At 44.5% G+C, this 20,371-nt stretch overlaps 1 protein-coding gene across 9 annotated transcripts in view; it reads left to right on the top strand.

The window, feature by feature from the left end:
• Nucleotides 1-264: 264 nt before the first annotated feature.
• LLGL2 (LLGL scribble cell polarity complex component 2) overlaps nucleotides 265-20,371 on the top strand; it is a 35,164-nt gene continuing 15,057 nt past the window's right edge. For 5 of the 9 annotated variants that reach the window (XM_075170014.1, XM_075170015.1, XM_075170012.1 and 2 more), the window contains exons 1-8: nucleotides 265-983; nucleotides 9,101-9,208; nucleotides 15,626-15,723; nucleotides 16,712-16,793; nucleotides 18,029-18,144; nucleotides 18,762-18,920; nucleotides 19,719-19,881; nucleotides 20,064-20,196. In XM_075170014.1, the coding sequence (XP_075026115.1) occupies nucleotides 954-983; nucleotides 9,101-9,208; nucleotides 15,626-15,723; nucleotides 16,712-16,793; nucleotides 18,029-18,144; nucleotides 18,762-18,920; nucleotides 19,719-19,881; nucleotides 20,064-20,196 (889 nt within the window). In that variant the 5' untranslated portion in view covers nucleotides 265-953. Of the gene's footprint in view, nucleotides 984-1,658; nucleotides 1,743-9,100; nucleotides 9,209-10,524; nucleotides 10,611-15,625; nucleotides 15,724-16,711; nucleotides 16,794-18,028; nucleotides 18,145-18,761; nucleotides 18,921-19,718; nucleotides 19,882-20,063; nucleotides 20,197-20,371 lie in introns of those variants that run through there. The other 4 variants (XM_075170017.1, XM_075170018.1, XM_075170016.1 and 1 more) reach the window with 2 other exon arrangements.

The following is a 20,371-nucleotide window of genomic DNA, read 5'->3' as shown; positions in this document are numbered from 1 at the left end:
ATTCCTGCAGAAATGTTAATAAGTTATGCAGAGGGAGACACTCTTGGGGAGGCTATTGGGACCCCAGTAGCATCAGCTCATAGTCATACAACCCTGTGGCTGCATAACCCCACTCCTACACCCGTCTGTGTTTGGATCCAGCTCCTGCCCCGTTCCCTGGGAGGGCAGCCTGACTCAGAGCCTGGAGGAGTCCGTACGTCCGCTTGCAGTTCCTGTCGGCACACGACAGCTTGCGATCTCCCTCCTGCGTGGTCAGAGGTATCGTAGCCCAAGGTGGCAGAGATCTGCTGCAAGCACTACGCCGGGTCCTGTCTCAGGCACACACCCCTGTTATCAGATGCTAGAAGTCAGCAGGGCTCTGCTGAGGTGAGGGTCTGACAGCTTCTCCCACACGCCCTCCCGTTCCTCTTCCTCCTTCCAGCAGTGCTTTTGCTCTGATAGTCCTCTTCAAACGCTGGGGTTGTTGGGATCTCCAGTCTGTGCCCTCGGCATTGTCCCAGACTGTTTTGCAGATTAAAGGCAGCAGGAAGAGACTTTCTAAGAACAGGAGCAGCCAGAAGAGCTCCAGTCTGACCCATGGGGCTCGTGTTTGTTCTGGAATTAGGTCAAACTCACTCCTGTTGATTTCAGTCAGTCTCATCTGCTTATGCCAAGGTGGAATTGTATCAATGAACTCTACAAGAGCCACCCAGTGAGTTTCGCTGGGGCAGAGACTCCCTGATTCAGCACAAAACAATTACAATTTAATAACCACTGCAGGGAGGATTGAGAAACTGTGGCTGTCTTGCTCAGCACCACAACATCTGATGGTGCCTTTACCAGGATGGGATTATGATACAGACTGATACCACTGCTTCATTTTGGCCTGCGATGCGCATCAGCTGAATGTTGCAAGAAGATGATGGAAACAAGTATTTTTTTTGAAAAACAGCACTTCTGGAAGCTTGGCTGAAATGTTGACCATTACTGGCCCTTTGTCAGAGGTAATTTCAAGCTTTTGCATGGCTGCAGAGAGATTGGCAGACCTTGGACTACTATTGCGCTCCACAAACTACCAATTCCTCACCTAGCTATTGCTCCCTATGGTAGGACGCGGGCTGTCTGCAGCCGAGCTGTGTGGCAGGACAGCGGCAGTTGTCTGGCTCTTTCCAGCTAAGGCTTCAACTTTCTGTTGAGTCTTTCCATCTTTTTTTTTGCGACCGACGGCAGCTTGGCACCTTCCCTCGGTTTCGCGCCGGGTCCCTGCCCCTCGTGGGGCTGGCGGCCGAACAGAGCCGGGAGAAGGGGCCTGGCCGGTGCTCGAGGTCCGGCGCTCCCCGGGGCCAGGGCGGGGCTCGGGGGCCGCGGCGAGCTCTCCCCGAGCCAGGCAGCGCGGGGCGGTGGCCGCTTTCTGATTGGCTCCGAGTGAGCGGGCTGCTGAATTATTCATGAGCGCGCCAGACGAAAGGGAGGAGAGGCCACGGCTCAGGTTACTTTGCATGCGAGACCCCGCCCCAAGAGGGCAGCCTGCGTACGCGGAGCCCCGCCCCGGGGGGCGGTTTGCATGCGAAGCCCCGCCCCCTGCGGGGGGGCGGGTTGCATTGTAGGTCCCGCCCCGTGGGGGGCGGTGTGCGTGCGAGGCCCCGCCCCGCCGCACCCCTCCCGGAGGTGCCCGGGAGGCGGGCTGCTGCCGCCGCGCAGGCGAGGGGGGAGCGGGCGCGGAGCGGAGCGCGGCCGGGGCGGCCCGGCTCCAGGCCCCGCAGGTGAGCGCGGCTCGCTCGGCCTCTGCGGGAGGTGCGGGGCCGGGGACAGCCTGGCGGGATGGGCTCTGGGGAGGGGGTCCTCGCGGGGCTCCGGCTAGCGCGGCCCCGCCGGGGCTCGCTGCGCCGGGCCGGGGCGGCACCCGAGCCCGCCTGCCCGCCCCTCCTGGACTGTGCAGCGCCCCGCGGGCTCGCTCCCGGGATCCCTCCGGGGCGATTGGCAGGTGCTCGCCCGCCCCCGGGGAGGTCCGCTCCGCCGGGTGCCCGGGCCCTCCGCGCTGCCCCGCTCCGGCGAGCCCGGCTGCCGGCACCGGCCCGGACGCGTTGGGGCCGCCCACAGCTGAAGCCCCTGTGCCCCGGCGCGCCCCGGGACGCCGCCCTTGGCTCGCCTATCAGCCTTCACGCGCTGCGCTGAGGGGTGGGTTTGTTGGGGGCTTGCGTTCGCTTCTTTTCGCTTGTTCGTTTTGCCGGCCGGGTTTGATGTGCCGCGTTTGCCCTGGCCGGAGCTGGGCGTCCCGGGATTTCCTGGCGGAGCTGGCGGCTGCGCGACTTCCTGGCTTAGCCCTCGGCGCAAGCGGGCCCGGGCCGGGGGCGGGGGCGGCCCCGTGGCGGGAGCTGCCGCGGCCGCTCCGGAGCCGTCCCGGAGTGGCCCCTCGCTCTGCTTCGGCCTCGTCCCGCGGTGGGAGATGTCGCTCCCCGCAGCCGGGCCTCGTGGGTCTCCGTCTGCTACGCCTGGCTCGAGGCAGACGTGATTAATAAGAATTGCAGTGTCTCACTTGGGACGCTCTGTTAGCATTCTCTTCTCTTCCCCCCCCGCCTTCAAATCCTTGCCCATATTAAATATATCGGGTCGCTGTTTGTTTTTTTCGTCCCCAAAGTTGTAAGAGCTTGATGGGTGAGGGAGCACGTTACTTCTAATAGGCAGCGAGCAGGTGAAACAAGTTGTTTAGCCTTTGTGTCGGGTTGCCCTGCAGTTGTGGTATGGGAGCAAGCTGGTCACTGATATCTCCCCTCCTGGAGGTGAGGCTTAACCTTGGCTTTGGAGAAAGTTTTGTGTGTTTATATGTAGTGTTGTTAATGGTGTAGAGCCGTTGAAGTAGACTTCTGGGTCTGTGTTTCTGCAGTGTAGTGGCACAAAGCTTTACGCTTGTGTGAGGATAGTGACAAGATAGGAGGAGGACAGCTTCACTGAGATAATAAAAGTTGTCCATTGTAATGTGTTACTTGATGGGGAATGCTGCTCTTTGTAGTCATCTGAGAGCACTTCAGTCAACTGGAATATCTTGCTTTACCAAGTCCCAGGTGAAGCTGTATGCCCAAAGCAGCTGCCTGGTGATTTTAGCTTTGATTCGGAAAGCTGGCGCTTCTGGCAAGCGGAATGCAAAGCCGTGGTACGTCGCAAGGCTTCTCCATGCATCCTGGCACGTTTCTTGTAAAGACTCATGGAGGGGACACGGGTGATCTGTGCAAGTAGTGACCAGTCCCTAATCCTGCTCAGTGCTGCTTGTAGGCGCTTGAGGGGAGTCCATAGGATCTTCATAGGATGGTGCTGAGGAACGTCTTTTACTTGGTTTTGAACAGATTGCATCTGCTCTAACTACTGTCTGAAAAAAATTATTGGAGGAGTTAAACTAGTTGAGAGTCCTGTATCTTCTAGTGGCTTTTTGGTACAGTAATGGGATTATTACTGGGAATTGCTTATGGAAGAAGTGTGGTTTTTTTCTTGGCTGACATAGAGGCTTGAGAGATGTCAAAGTGTAAGAGGTTTTAAACGTATATAATGTAATGCAGTTAGTACATGACAATAAAAATATGCAATACTGCTAGTAGCCTGATCTTTCTTTAAAATAGTTTATCAAAGGATAAAGTTTGATTTCTGTGCAGAAATTCTATGGAAACTCCAATTCTCATCTAAAAGTTTCTTCTAGCAAGATCTCTTTGTGTTGCTTTAAGAAGCAAATGCTTTTGTGGTTTACTCCGTTGACACACTATGTTTGATGTAAAATGCTGTTCCAAAGTTACAAGCCACTCTTCCGTTTGAATCATGCTTCTTAGTAGAAGCGTACAAAGAATTTTGCATCATGTGCAATAATGTTGTTCAGTGCAAAGACTTTGTTCTGCTGTAGCGTTTTGAAACGTCATGTTGTCATGCTCCCATGACAAGGAGAACACAATAGGAGTCATAACGACACACAAGGTTTGCACAATTAGTAAATTCATTGCAAGTGGGCGGTCCCTGGTAACTCTAAGCACAAAGCTGTGAAAGTACATGAACTTGCCTGATTTGTATGATTGGTTCTCAATTATTTTCCAAGAGTTCTTGGAGAATCTATCTCTGATCTTTTATTTAGTATTTTCTGTGTTTTGGGAGGGCGGCCACCTGCACGTTGTGTTGATGCAGTCTGTTCAGTTATTCATTTAACTGTCTGTCTCTCCAGGTTCACAAAAATAAATCCTTTTTACGGGAGGATCTTTCGGTTTACCTCTCTGCTAATGCCTGACTACTGTATGCAAGGTGCATCTGAACACTCTCCTGTTTATAAAACTGTGAGTGCTGGGGGGCTAGCAGTTGATCAGCAGTTGTGTTGTGTAAAGGAGATCTCTGCATGGTATCATTAAACTATGACATTAAGGTTTTTAGAGCATCTTCCCGTGAAGCCTTATCCTGGGAAAAGGGGGTGGTATCTTACACTTCCAAGCTTTCCGCGTACTGCAACTGTTCCTTCCCTTGCTGTAGCTGTTCTGCCTGGCTTGTGCTTGGCTTGTGCTTTCTTCTTGAGTATCTGTCTTGATAGTGTGCTAGAGCCAAGCATGATTGTGGAGATGAACTTTACAGTGACAGCCCAGTTAAAGAATAGCTAGGGGTTGTTTCATCAATTTCAAGCTAAAAAGTGTTCTTAAATTTGTGATTTCATGGTGAGTCATGTCTGATGGCTCCTGTAATCGATAAACTTGATAAGACTAGTATTTAAATGATGCTTTGATCATTTTTGTTGTTGTGAGATCATTGGTGCTAAGGACTAGCTTTTTCCTATGCAATTGATCGGGCCTCTGTTCTGTTGCTGCTGACTGTGTTGGTAACAGGAACAAGGCAAACTTCTGGGTGCGGGAGGAAACCTAGTTCAGACAAGGCTGTGGTGGTGACTGTTTGTTATAGGAGCACTGACTGCTTGTAGTTCAAACAAAGCTTGTTGATAAGGCCTCTTTTATTTTAGCAGGGTTGATAAAGTAATTATCAGATGCATAGGTAGAAGTTCTCCCTTTAAGGACCTATAAGCAGGAAGGGGTGAGGAGGAAGGAATGAAAAGGAGACCTAAAGCAAGGCAAGATTTAAGAGTCCTTGAGATACTTGATGGCATTTTGAAAAGAAAGCTGTTGGACCTTATCCCATTGAAAACCTGTTCAAGTTGAGTAAAGGTTGCCTAGGAAGCACACAGATGATACCTTGCAACTCTCCTGCATGAGCAAAATAAACTCATTATGGGTATGTTTTTGTTGTGGGGTTAACTTGGGACCGTATCCACACTTAATACTGTCTATGTAGTAAAAACTTCTGACCTGGGCTTCCTCATCTTGTAAGACTGGCTTAACTTGTGTGAATGGGACTTACAACATTGGTTCTCTTACACTTTTGGCTGGAAATTCCACTGTCTTGGGAGGACATAAGCAAAAATTGCAACAAATTCCTACAAAGAGTAATTCCCCCCCAGCCCATGCCGAGTTGATGGAGAAAATCCAGAGTGTCTTGGCAAGCTGTGCATAGGCATCAAGACATATTGCTGCATGCAAAAGCAATGAAGACAAAGCAAAACGTGGAGCTCTGATGGGATTGCTAACACACAGCAGTGAGGAACAATTCCTTCTCCTAGGAAGAAGCATTTGGCCTTCTATGGAATATGGGTCTGTCGTGAGACATGGCATGTGTACTTGCCATAAATCTCAACATCTAAAATGAACAGAGCTGAGCAAGGAAGCCAGAATGAAATCTGGTTTCGATGTTAACTGCTCCTTAGTCTGTGATTGGAAACAGCATCATCTTGCAACTCATGCTTTCGTTGCCTTTCTGTATGAATAGTGAAGAGCTTTTGTTTTGTGGCTGGATCTAATCAACTGAGGTGAAAAAGGGTACCTCATCATATTTAGCTAAGCATTCGGCTAACAAAGTGGCAGGAGCTCGATGTATGGGGCACTCTGAGCTTTGCTGTCAGGTGTCCATGTACTGAATATGAGCAAAATTGGGATTGACTCCGCCTTGGGCTATTGTTGCTTATAAACAGCTGACCTCAATGCATCTTAGAAGAAGAGAATGTTGCACATAGTTTCTGGTAAAAGGCTCATCTTTGAAAGCCTAAAGAATTGTTTCCCTGGAGCGTTAGATACATGCAGACCTGGCATGGCTTCAGAGGCTACTGGAGAATTTCTCTCTGGCTACTGATAGCCACAACTGTTACCATATGGTTGTAAATGCTGACTGGCCGATAACTGCAAAGCACATGGGACTGGAGTTTTATGTAAGACACCAAAGATGTGTGGGAGAGAAACTGGTCTGCTAACATGTAAATGTGCATCTGGAAGATAAGATTATACAGATTGTGGAATCTTTTTGTTTTTCTAGAATTGGAAAAGGTGCTTGCTTATTGTACTGAAAAGAAAATTCTTCTCATTGACAAGAACCTTGTAAACTTGTAATAATAATTCCACTTGGACAACCTGGGGTACAGTGGATGCCATTCTCTTCGCTGTTCCTTCTTTGCCGTTGCTCAAAACTGCTTTTCCTCTCATTCCCTCCCATACTGTGACACTCGGGAATTCTTTGGTCAGGCATGAAATGCTGATACAAGTCAAAAAGAGATGACTTTTGTAGCATGCCTTCTCTGATCATAATGGACACATCAACTTGCCAGGATGACATTTCTTCAAGTGAGTTACTGCATGATTCTGAACTATTATGCTCCTTAGCCAGTTGAGCAAGTTGTTGTGGGCTGGAGTGTGAATGCTAGATTTCTTGCATAAGCAGGTTAAAACAGCATTCTTCTAGATGCAATTAATATTTCAGGATAAAACATTCTAGCAGGGTGTTAAATATAAAGTTGTGTCTCTCTCAAATCAAGCCCACTCTTCTTTCTTTGCTCGTAACAAGTGAGTTTGTCTCTGCTGTCACAGCTGAGGAGGTCTGTTTTCTAAAGTGGGGAGGATAATTAGTAGAGTTTCTCTGTGGGTTTGCCTAGTTTAACAGGTCCAGGGTATTGATTGACAGTGGGAAAGGGTGCGTCTCTGGCACTTTCCTTTCCTTGTCTGGCTAAGGGCAAACTGTGTGTTATACACGGGTGTGATATGCTCTCCTTGCATAGCACAGCAGCTTGTCACTGCTCTGTAGCTTTTGCTAACTTAGAGTAAATGTAGCCTTGTGTAAATATGTCCCTCTTTCTCTCAGGAATGTCTGGTGAAAGAAGACTTATGATCTGATCCAATTTTTGAAATTTCAGTTCAGGTACCTAAATCATTGCAGAAGGATATACTTTCCAAGTAAACTACACATTTTTTCTTCCTCTCTTTTTTGGGGTCCCCTGCTCTGTGTGTTTCTGTGCGTATTCTTCATCCCTGCATGTGCTGACGGCACAGTTCACGAACACAGATGCCTGTAGCTGCCTACTCAGAGCCACTTTTCTCCGTGGTGAGTGGAGATGCTAGTGATTCTAGGTGGGGACTAAGTGACTCAGGCTCTTGGTGCTGATGTGATCTGGTCCTCTGAACCAGGACTGCATTGCAGTCCTCTTGGTGAGCTCTGGACAGTACTGCATAGGTGGCTGGAGATTTTGGAGTGTGAGCAGGAAAGGTAAAAGGGGATTAATGCAACAGAGAGGTATAAGTTCTAGCTCAGGGAGTTTCTAAAGGGACTTGTCAAAGCATGGCTATGGAGCATCCTGTTTACAGTACCATTTCCTTTTTCGGTCCTTCACAGCTGGTAAGGCCTTGCTAGAAACCATTTGAAAAACAATTCAAGCTCCTCAGGAATGGCTGCCTGATTTAGTCAACCAAAGACCATCGTTATTGGCAGGAGCACAGAGGTAGACACCTTACTTGCCAGCTCTGCTACTCCCATCTATACAGATGGATTGTGAAAGCTTTCTTCCCTCAATCACTATCCAGCTGTGGTCTGAACAAGGGCCCAAGGCCCTCTGTTCACTTGACAGTGCCTTTGGTGCTCCTGGTCCCTCTCTTCCTCTTGCGACACTAACCTTCTCATCCCTGCTCCCCACCTTGCTGTATGTGTGTGTGTACCTCTTCTGATGATGGGTTACTATAGAATATCTGTACTGATTCTTCATTGCACCTCAGCAGTTCTAGCCCCCGCTGTGCATGTGTGTTGTGTACAGAGTAGCTGGTAATTTGCTATAATTTCTTGTCCAACAAATTAAAATAAAATACTGACTGGAGTGTCCAGTAGCTGCTTCATGAACAGCTGAGCTATCTGTTCCCTGCCAGGGCAGGCAGGAGCACTTACGCCAAGGTAAATTGTCAGGGTGCGATTCGAACTTTTGCTCTTGCGTTGGCAAAGTTTTACTTGCCACTTAGCAGCTCTGCAGAGGGGAGATGTGACAAACAATCTCTTGAGTGTACAGAATAGGAGGCTGTAGCCTGGTATCCCCAGTGTGATTGCTAGGTTGCAAGTCAGGTCTAATTTGTCCTGCTTGGATCGTGCTGGTGCTGTGAGAGGCAAGGCAGTGAGATACACTGAAAATCTTGTGCTTCTAGCTGCACATTGAACTGCAGGTGCAAGATTTCCTTCCCCTACCCCCACCTTGAGCAGGGAGTTAGGCTTGATATTTTACAAAAGCAAGTTAATAATTAATGCAGCTACCCTGCAGGCAGCACAGTGCCCTTTCTACCGTACCCGTGGCGTGAGCTGAAAATGTGATTCTTCTCTTTTTAGCTCAATAGCTGGAGGGTTACCTGGGGTGAAAACTGATACTGGTCAATAATGCCTGTGAGCCTGGAAGTTAGCTTTTAGATTGGATTTGTCTAAAAGTTTATGCAAATGCTGCAGTTTTGCTTGCCTCTTCTTTGGATAAGGTCAACTGAAGTGATCGCAGAATGGCCAAGTGTAAAAACTCTTCTAAAATCCTCTTGGCTTATCTGTACTGGTTTGCTGTAGCAATGTGAAAATGGTATTGTGTAACTCCTGCACCAGAGGTGCCGCTCTGTGGTGGTATCAGGTTTTAGTTACTCAATAGTGGTGTTTTCTCATTCTGCTCTGGCTGATTTGTGTTACCTGCTAAACCAAAATAAATAACCTACTTCTGCTTGCTTCTTTTCTCAGGCTGCTTTCGTTTATATGGCTTTGCTGTGTTTTTTGTTAGGATTTTTGGTGCCAAGATACTACAGCGAGGAAGATGAGAAGGTTCTTAAGACCCGGACATGATCCAGTGAGAGAGAGGCTTAAACGCGACCTTTTCCAGTTTAACAAGGTACAGTGCTTTCCTCAAATTTCAAGGCATATGTGTGCAAGGCAAATCTATCCTGAGCCACTGCACAGTGTAAAGCGAAGGAAAAACTACTTGAGTGTGGGTGGAAAAATTAAATTTAGGAGAGGTGGTTTGTTCTCTTTTTCAGTTCTGTCCTTTTTTCCCTGATGCGCCTGACTAGTTTTCTTTAAACTCATGAGCATGTTCTCAATTCTGGCTTTCATTTTTAAGAAAAAAGGATATTGTCACGCTGCTGAGTGGCACTTGCTTGAAAGAAGAGATCTTTGCAGCAGTTTTTATATACTCCGAGTGTTCTGTACTTTGTCCTGCTATGCGCTGTGACTACTTATGTTATAGGTAGTCTTTGCAGTACCACTATGAAAGTAAACATTTTTCTAAAGATATGCATAAGCCACAGCTTGTGATGCAGCTGAAGCCAGAGGTCTTTGTCCATGATTATACTTTGGGTTTATAAGCATACCTGTTTTTAAATGTGAATTTAAAAGCCTGTGGTAGAAATGTGGTAGCACTTAGGCAGCACAATGGCCAATAATAATGACTTTGCTGTTATCTTAGTCTGAATCTGTGTCTAGTTTTTTTCCTTCCCTCTGTGAAGAGGAAATGGCAATGGCCGTGCTATCTATCCAACACTCTGGGCATTTTTCTTTTGAGCCCTGGCCAGGAACATAGTGCTTTCATCTTTGTAAATGCCTAGTATTATTTCATTGCTAGGCTAATGGCTACTTACAAACACCTTCATTTGGTATCCGAAATATATTTGTAGGTTTTGTATTTCCAAGGTTTAAATGGAATTTTGTTGAAAAGTATAATGGATAAATGAAGTCAGCTTAGGAAATAATCTCCTTGATTCATTAAAATTCTAGTGTAGATATATACTTAAAGTGGAACTTTGGATATTTGAGATGAATGATTTAGTGTAATTTGGTACTAAACCACACCATTTCCATGCATACCTCCCTCCCACTGGGGAGCCAAAAGGAACTCAAGAGGGCTTCAGGCCTATTTTCTGCTTGCTACCATGAGGAAATGCTAGTGCAGATGCAGTAAAAATTTCAGTAGATGAAGACCAGGATCGAGTTGTTTGCATTTAGCTGAATGTGATGTCAGCTTCAGAAAAGATGCCCCAGGGATGGGTCAGCATTGCTTATAAGCGCGTAAAATTGTATATACCTTGGAAAAACCTTTGCTGTTTTAGGGATGTCTCTTCCTTGAATACACTTTTCACTTACAAGAACGTTTGGCCAAACTTTACGTGCCAGAGACAGACTAATTTGGATGATGCAAAACAGGGTTGAAAGAACTAGCTTTTGCAGCAGAAGGAAACATCCAAATATCATAGAAGTTGGCATCAGGATTTGTGACTCCATTTGATTCAGTCCTGAAGGTAAATATTGCATCTTGTTTCTAGGGAGGCGACTACTTTGGACACTTCCTAATGGTTTACTCTCATTAACAACCTGGTAATTAAAGACCTTGAAAAATGCGTTTGCACTTTTAAGCCACAGTAACATGTTCTTTTCTATCAAGAATCGCAAAGGTAATGAGCATTATACCATTGCATTATACCAGGATCTTTTACATTATACTTTTTTCTTGCATAATATTTTTTTTTCCCTCCAAGTCTTGTGTGTCCCGTTCCAGTATTTCCAGAGATAATTGATCATTTGAAAGCCTCTACCCTTTGATACAATAAACATCTACTCACAGCTAGGTAGACTGAGAAGATCTGGGAAAGTCAGACCTTAATTCTGACCTGTTGAAGGTTGTGGCTTCAAGGAGCCAAGAAACAGTACTTTCTGTGCCAAGACCGTCCTTGTCTAATGTGCTAGTAAAGCAAGCACATTAGTGCTGGTAAGCAAGATTTTAAACACTTGTTATTTGAGGTCTTTGAAACACTTCTGGTTAAGAACCTGCTTGGCAAATATTTTGTGGGACTATAAAGTTGCTGATCAGAGAAATTGCATGGTGTATTTGCAAAACACCTCTTCGGTGTGTGATGCTGATAGTGACTAAATGGAAGGTCTGTACCTTAAAAGTGCTGGGGATTCCTGCCCTCATTTTATTGTTTACACTAAAGTTGAGTATGAATGCATGATGCTGCACAAGTTTAGTGTTAATATAGTGGAATGTATTTGGCCATGCTGACCTAGTAATGGTCTTCAATTAAAAAAGTCTTTTTAATTGGTGGTGGTGGAATTTTTTTTTTACTCCCTCAAGTATAAATAGGTTGCAATCCTTTTACTGTTTCCGTCTTACATTTCTGTTCCAGATAGGAGGTGGTCCAGATGGTTTTAAAGGCTTGATTGACACCACTGGACTAGCTCTTCAAACTGTCCTCAAACTTGTGTTTGTTTCAAAAAACACCTTCCTAAATTCTGCTAGTCACTTAGCTTTGCATATCTGTTTCTCTGTATGAGTAAGAACTTCCCGTACTTGTGTGTACCTGTTGCAAGAAACTGTTTTTAGCTCAGTGGATAGAATGAAGGATAAGGTATGTGGACTTGGCAGTCTACTTCTTTAAGTTTATCCTGCTTTTGGAAGTAGTATTTGGATGCCTTTGGCTCAGTCCAAGCTCTGCAGAACAAACGTGTTCAGGCTGGCATTGTCAGGCTAGATGATGGGTAACACACAGGTGAACCAGCCTGTCTTACAGCTGAATGTTACCAAACTGGGAACACTGCATTTAATTTATGGCTTTGTGTTTTTTTTTTTTCCCCTCTTTTCAGTCTTCCTAACCTTTTGCTAATGGGTGTGATGGATAGCTTACCTAAAATCTGAATTAGTGTCTATGCAAAGTAGATTTAACACATACAGGCTTCATTGTTTCTTCAAAAGACATATTAACAAAGGTACAGGGTTTGTATTGCCTGTGGTTGGGTTTGTCTCAGCTTTGTCATAAAACAATCTGAGAGGAGAAGAGGAGAGGAATGAAAGAAGGAAGACAGCACTGAATTTCATCTGCACAGCTTTAGTGTGGGCGGCAAACAACTGTTAAGTTTGGCTGCATTTTTCCTGCAGTAAGTATGACTGGCATGAGGCATTTCTGTTAGTTATTGCTGCTGACATCAGGCTTACTTTTACTGAGTCTGACAAATCTGTGGTCTGAGCAAAATGAAAACGAAAGCTCCTACCTTTCCTTGAAGAAACAAAGGCCCTTTTGAGAAGGAGGGCATGTTGTGGGCACTCTAATTTCTCATTTCAGCTCTGCTGAAAGGCTCCATTGTAACCTCTCCTGCCTTCTGCCCCCCTTGCTCCCCCTTGCTGGGTTTACCTGCTGAGCAGGTGAAAGGATTCGCTGATGAAAGCTGCCTGAGAGAGGGGAGGAAGGGAGGCCGGCCGAAAAGCTGACTTGATGTGATTTGACAACTGGGTGTAAATAAGTACGAGAAAAAGATCTGGGTAATCAGTACAGTGAATGTGAATGCCTGGCCCTGATGGTGTCAAATACAGCCAAAAAGCCACCCTGATGCCTTTCTTTCCTGGCTGTGGAAACAAATGAACGACATGTTAGAGAGTTATCTTCGTTGCCTCTTATGGGTATCTTGGTTGAAGATTCAAAGCTATCAGAAACCATTAGTACATTTACTTTACTGCATAAGCAGTTGTGTAACACACTGTGGTAGTTACTGATACTCTCTTCTTGTGCTTCTGCATGGGGTACTATTTTCTGCAGTGGCCTTCTATTACTAACAGTTTACTCCTGGATGTAATAGTTACTGTAGCTTTTGCAAATTTATCTATGGAATGGGGAGTGCTTGAAATTTTCTATTGAAGGGAAACCTGGAGAGAAAAAATTACCCTCCTATTATCATTACTGAATGGTACACACTCAATTATGCAGTTCGTAGGTCTCATACTTAAAAATTAAAGCTTTTATTGACTTGTCTAATGTGTTTACAAATTAACACATCAAAATTAAGATATAATTAGGCCAATATTAAGGCTAGTATTGACAGCTTCCTAACAGGCAGTACAGTATTGTATAAGTCATGGTTTTCTATTATGAGAATTATAGCTAAAGCCCTATCTTCTGGGCTGGAAAACATCTCAGAATAAACACAGATTCTAATTGATGTTTCATTGAAAATGGCACCTAGTTGTGCTGATGACATGACAGTGCAGCGACTGCGAACAAGTTGAAACTACAACTGTGGAATTACACTGGTGTTCTCCCTAACAAGTTCCTGACTCTGTTTTGGGGAAGAGTGGAATGGTGTCTGTTGTCCATGGTACACCTGATTCAGTTAAGTGTCTGACTTGTTGTTAAGATAACATCTTATCTTGAGTCTTCTTCCCAGAATTGTATACCACGGCTTCATGCTCCCACAACTTTGACAACTAGGAAGCTTTTCTCTGTTGTCTCAGTAGCTATCATGGTACAGAGAAATTACTCTTTGCCTGTGCTGGATTAGAAAAAGGCCCTGTTTCAGTTCTGAGTCCATAGGTAGGTTGCTACTTTCATATAGTCTCCTCTAGGAAGTTTCATATGTACAGCTATGCAAGCAAAGGTTGATTAGCAACAACTTCAAGGGTGACATTAAAAAGATTGACTTCTCAAAATTTGTTTTTAATAATACAAACTTAACACTTCAATTATCTTCTTAGAATATAAATAAGTAAGGCTGGAGATTAAGTTATCATAAAGGGAAATAAACTCAGTGGTCTTAGAGCCAGTAATACTAATCTTGATTTACTATATATAAAAGGTTAAAAATTAGTAACTACTCCTTTGCCTAGTCTTACGAGTTGGCAAGCAGAAAACTGGGAAATGCTCCAGTATTTCCAATTTTCTGTCTTCTGAAATGGCTCATCTTCCCCTAATAGGACCTCAGACTGGGGTAACTGATGATTTAGAGGAAGGAGGTCTTTTTTACAATTTAGGAATTGTGATCAAATGGCTAAAACTGAAGCAGTCTGGCAGACTATGGAGTCAGCCATATCCTCCTATGTCTGTGTCTTTGAGCAGGAACAGTAAAGGGGCATTAAACTACTTCACAGCAGCTGGGAGCACCTCAGGCTAATGGCATGACCACAGAAATGAAACTGGCTTTATTTGATTCTCCTGCAAGGGATTAAGTTGGGAAATGACTATGCAGGAAATAAAGTCCAGGTGTTACTTTTAGGTTGAATAAACCATAAAGCCAAGTGATGTGGTAGCTCTGTCTCAAAGACATGATGGAAATGAGGATGGGAGTGAGGTGCAAGTAGATGCACCTCCTTCTGTAGATGGAGGGTTCGCTGCTTATTCTTCTCTTTTTTTTTTTTTCTTTTTTTTTTTTTTGCATGTTTTGTAACAAATTCCTATTCTGTAGCTGACCAGCTTGCCTTAGAAGAACATATTTTCCAGAAGCTGGGACTGTAAGGATAACAATGTTTTCCAGGAAGTAGCCCTATTAATCTTTGGGCACGCAAATCCCTCTTTACGTGGCTATATGTTGTTGAACACTCATGCATACTTGTTTTGTCTAAACGACGATAATAGCTGTACATTAGCACTTCTAAAAACTTGACAGAGCTATTTTACAAGCAGCTTGGTTGCATCCTGTAAGTACGGCAGAATATTAGTCCATAGTGTGTAAATGCATCAGCCATGCTAAGTGTGGTGTGTACAACATGCTCCAAATCTTCCTCTTGGTGCAGTGTAAATTGTGCTTTAGGGAAGCCACTAAGGCCAAGCCACATACTGCTCCCCATGACAGTGACTGACATCTTTTTATTACCAAATGGCTTTGAATTAGTCTGAGGTGGCCTAGCAGGCTCCTGCTCTCATTAAATTCCAGTGTTCCTTGTGCTACCTCTGGAAAATGGATATCAGTTACATTAGTTTTCCTGGCTGGCCCATAGGAAATCTGTTTAGTTTTCTTGATGAGCTCTGATGTTCACTCAATAGTTCTTCATAGCTTTGCACCATTTCTTGATGTCAATCAACAAGAGGAGGTCATGAAGGCTGACCTGTGTGGAATTTGACAGATAAAGCTGACCTTATGATACGTGGTATTTGTGTCAGACTTTGAAATTGTGCTGAGCAGTTGGTTTACAGAAGTAAAGTTGATGTGGAGTGATGGAGTGTATTGTGGTGACTGAGTAAGCTGTGCTTATGCAGAGTTATTTATAATCTTAACATAAAAAGCTGCTTGAGTTACTGTTTTCAGAATATTTCTCTTTCATTTCTGTTACACTTCTGCATATCCTGGCTGCAGAGCCAGGGGTTCTTGGAATAGATTCATCCTTAGGCTATTGTTCAGCAAATCTAACCTGTATTTGAACATTTCTCAACAGAAAAAGCTGCCATTAAGTGCTGTGTTTCAGACTGCCATGCCATATTTAACTTATGTTTTTTATCTGTATACAACAATGCCCATGAATCATGCTGTTGATCATGATTTTTTTTTTCTCCAGACTGTGGAACATGGATTTCCCCATCAACCCAGTGCACTGGGCTATAGCCCATTTCTCCGCCTTATGGCCATTGGAACACGATCGGGAGCCATCAAACTGTATTCTTTTGAACAACTTTGGCTAGATTTCTCTGACCGCATCAGAATGTGGAACTTTGAAGACACTGTAAAAAGTTAGACTAAGTATAAATTTGCAAGCAAGGGTTACTGGAACATTGGAACAGTTTGCCTAGGTCTGAAGTGATTTTGGTCTGATCAGAATGGGATTATCTTGCCAAGAGCTGAACTACAGCTCAAACTGAAGCTGAGCTGATGCAGATATTAGACAAGACTCTTTGCTCTTGCTATGCAGGAGGTCAGACTAGATCTGCCCTATGTTTAGCAATCCTTCATGTTGTAAATTCCAGGGTGGTTTAAATATTTGGGGCAGGGTTCCTTTTTTTTTTTTTTTTTTAAAAGCAATTCTATTTCAAAGGTTAAAACTGAAGTCAGAAATGCTTTCGGCTTCCAGAGTTTTTGACCATCCAGGCATTAAAGACTTAAACATTGAAGGTGGTGACTTTTTTTTAGCTAATGATGACCAGTCCAATTTTTGTATACGTGTGAGGCACTGAGATGATTCCCATGGCACAGTACCAGCTAGGCAAGCTGTAAAACAGGCATATCACTCAGCCCAGAAAGGAAAAGTTGATGCTCTCTCTGCCTGCTTAATCATTCATTCTTGGTGGCGTTTGTTCAGAGACTGGACGCCACATGCGGGCAGTAGCCATCTGTCTCTTGGTTACAAATTAGTTAAGCAGGATTGTAGTGTCTGGGAAACCACTAAACATCTCTGAGCAAAAAAGGGTCCAGGCACCTCTTCTGCATATGCTTAAAGGATGAAGTAAACTTCCATGTTCTCCTGTAGTGTGTGTAACCTGCCACAAGCATATAGTAATTTTTATTGGTTCTTTTCAGTCCAGATTACTAACAGTAAAACATGGTTTCAAACTAATCTCTTTTCATCTTGCTTGCTAGCAAGCTTCTTATCAATTAATTGTAGCTGTAGGTCATCTTAAATACTGTAGATCCTCAACAAACTCTTCAGATATGGTGCTCCTGGGGTGGAGTTCATGGGTTTACATGAAGAAAACAATACTGTAATGCAGATTCACTTTATACCTGATCAGGTAAGTGTATTTTCAGTACCTCTGCGACTTATGTAGACCTCTCTTAAACAGGTGTTGAGTTTGTTCCAGGCAACTGGGCTCCTATTACCAAGTATATTCAGGTGCTGCTTGGTTGGGAATGCTTATCGCAGTGTATTTTGTGCTCTTAGCAGCACTTGTTGCTGTGGAGATGCTCGGTAAAACTTAAGAGTAGCTTTATTGTTCATAACTGTTAGTCATTTATCTCAAGCAACATACTGGGAATGGTAATAATGCCAGAATAGTTCAGGCAATCTGCTGCAAAAGCAAGGACTTAGTTTTGCTTTTGCAGCCCCTATTATTTCAGTAGGACTGGGTGGTCTTTCTTCTGCAGAACAGACAGAACAGTAGCCGCTGCTGAACTGATTTATTTTCAGGAGTTCAAAACAGTACTGCTAACCTTGCCTGCTGTTAAGCTTCTTGCCTTTGTGTTTTGGGATATTGAATCTTGCTCCTGGGGATTGCTGAACAGTTATTGCCACAAACTAAAAATAGGAAGGCAAAATTTTCCAAATGTCTGGTGGCTGTCTAACCACTTTCCCTTCCCTTGACTGGAAGACTGGTGTCTTGGCCACATACTTTGTTGCTTGATGCCCCCTGTATGGCCCCTTTATGAGAGGGGATTTAATTCTTGAGACGGTTTTGGGTGTCTGTTTGCTTAACTAATAGTATAAGCTGAAACTCCCACGGGGAGTGTTGCACCAGGTGTGGCTTCAGCAGGTAAAATGCTTCAATTTGAACATGCAGCCAGTAGGGCTGGGCTCATAAAAGGACTCTGACACAACCCTCCAGAATGAGGTTGGACATGAAGAATGTAAGGAGTGTGGTGTAGTAGACTGTATCAGCCCCACCCAAAGCTGGGGTGTGTTGCAGCAAACCATGCTGAGTGAGAAGGTGGTGAGCTAACAGCCTGCAGCTCCTTGCTGAGCTTTACGGCATAGGCTGATCTTTTTCAAGAGCCTAAATCCTTGTCATCCCCCTCAGTGATAAACTGTGCCTTAGTCCTATATAAGAGGGTTTTTAGCCTTTAGGCTAGTTCTTGGGATTCTCCCCCCAACCCCCAAATCCCTTGTTAGCCAACAGTGTTGCTGCACTATATATCCACTGCTATAAAGAACTGTGGCTGCCTCCTCAGTCCTGTTTTAGCAGAGAATTATGAACAGCAGCAACTTTATTGCTAAATTTACTGTGTTATATTTAATGTTGTGATTCTGTAGTGCCAGCTGGTGACATTGCTAGATGATAACAGCTTGCATCTCTGGAGCCTGAAGCAGCACAATGAAGCATCTGAGCTACGGGAGGAGCACCGCTTCACGTTGAAAGGGCCACCTGGGTAATCTGCAAAAGTGTTTTTGGGCTAGTTTGGTGATAAGCAAGTAAGAAAATTCTGCTATTGTTCTAGCTAGACCTTGTCCTGTTCTTACAGACTCTCACTCCTGTGAATCCATTAAAGGGGCATCCATGGAAACCAAACAGGAGTTGGCTAGGGGTCCGGAGACCACCTTTTAAGAGTGTTGTACCAATGTAAAGGATGACATCTTTTTTTAATATTGTGCATCCACTTCTGTGTGTACAGGAGCTGTAAATCTTAAGGTTAAGTAAATCTAAGCATCCCTTAAGTCAGAGTTTAAAATACTGCTGTGCTTTTAGTTTCACTTGATCTTGCCAATTTTGGGTGAGCGATTTTTAGCTCCTTTGGCTACACTTAATAAGAGAGGCTTCTCTAAAAAGGCATCTGGGTCTTTGTTCACATGCTTGTCAAAAGTCTTTTGACATAATTTATCTTAAAGCTAGTGTTTTCCTCCTTCAAAAAAGTCATGCCTGGCTCAAAATCTCTGTCTATAAAACAAGTGACACTTGTAAATATCCCTGTTGAGTTCTTAGTTCTCTCAAGTTTAGTAAAGACAGTCTTTTTGCGTGCAGTTGATGAGAGCCTCTTTGCATCCCCAGGTCTCCACCAAGTGCCACGCAGATAACAGCTGTCCTTCCCCATTCCTCACGGGAAGTCCTGTATCTTGGCACGGAGAGTGGCAACATCTTTGTGGTGGAGCTCCCATCATTCAGAGTGCTAGAGGACAGGACCATAACCTCTGAGGCTGTGCTGCAGCGGTGAGTGAGCAAACAGGCACCGCAGTGTAGAGGTGGAATCTCATTGGCAGACATATCCTTTGTTAAAATGTCACTCTAGATTATGTATCGGGGCCTCACAGTTGTGTTAAGCATTGTTCAAATCTGCATGACTCCTGTGAAAGTCAGGTCCTGGTATGTGTTAAGTAACAGTTTCTGTCCTGGTCAACTCAGTACTGTCACCGTGGAGGTGACATATAGGCAGTTCTGCATATAGGTAGAACTATACAGGAGTATAAATCTGCAAACCTTGTGCTCTGTTCCTTCTGTTTACTTTTGTAAAAAATGTTATGCTTAGCTGTAATTGCCCTTTTTTTTTTTTTTTTGACCATTGGCATAACTTCTGATGCTGCTTTGTCCAAATGAGGATTTTGTCACCCTGGAGATTCAAGTGCTGCTGAAAACTGTCCTACTTCATGTTGTTGTTGCTTCCTACTGACATTTCCATGTTACCTTTATTCTGTAAGGATCACAAGAGAATAGCGCGGGTGATTCAGACTGTCTTTACACTCCTGGGATCCAGTCCTGGAATTCGTTGTAAACCTTGGGTTTTCCCTGAGGAAAATGGAACTGGATGCATGTTCATGTGGCAGGCCTGGTGTGATGTCTTACATAAGATTTTTCTGCTGCTTGGAGGATTTGTGGAAAGATCGTACTTATTCTCATCTGTTTGAACTTTTTGTTGCTTAATTTCTTATTCTTATACCTTAACTGTTATTACAGTCATATTGGGTTGTACCTGGAATAAACTTTTCTTGATTTTCTCTTCTGCTTCTGTAGGGTACAGGAAGATTACTCTAACAGGCGATCATGTGAATTGGTGGAAGCCCTTCAGGAGCATCCTAAGAACCCCGACCAGATCCTGATTGGATACAGCAGGGGCTTGATTGTCCTGTGGGACCTGCAGAATAACAAAGTGACACACCATTTCCTGGGTAGCCAGGTATTAATTCAATCCAAAGTCAGTTCAGCAGGGGAGGAAGGGCGCTCTCCTCTCAGAGCACTCTGAAGACAAGTAGGTGCAGGGAGAGCCTGACAAAGGTTTTTTTTTTAGTAAGAATACATTGGTTTTGGGGGGGGTTAACAGCTCTCTGGAGAGCAGTCATTGTGTGTCTTCCTCTTCAGCAACTGGAGAACCTCTACTGGCAGAGGGATGGCAGTAAATTCATTAGTTGTCACTATGATGGAAGTTACACCCAGTGGCCAGTATCCAGTGACAACAGGCAGCCTGAGCCTCTGGAAAACCTTGTGCCTTATGGTCAGTAAGTGAGGTTTAATTGTTGCATATCCATCTAAACGCAAACTCATTTTGAGCTTGCGTGGGATATTTAAGTCGCGTTCTCCCCAGTGCTTAATCCTAATGGCAAAATGCAGAGCTGCCTTTTGAATGGGTCGTGAGCCTAGACTAAGGGATTTCAGTCTAGTTTTTTTTC

This window comes from Calonectris borealis, chromosome 20 (genome assembly GCF_964195595.1).
Source record: "Calonectris borealis chromosome 20, bCalBor7.hap1.2, whole genome shotgun sequence".
Classification (NCBI taxonomy): domain Eukaryota; kingdom Metazoa; phylum Chordata; class Aves; order Procellariiformes; family Procellariidae; genus Calonectris; species Calonectris borealis.
This window is presented reverse-complemented; position numbering and strand designations above follow the sequence as displayed.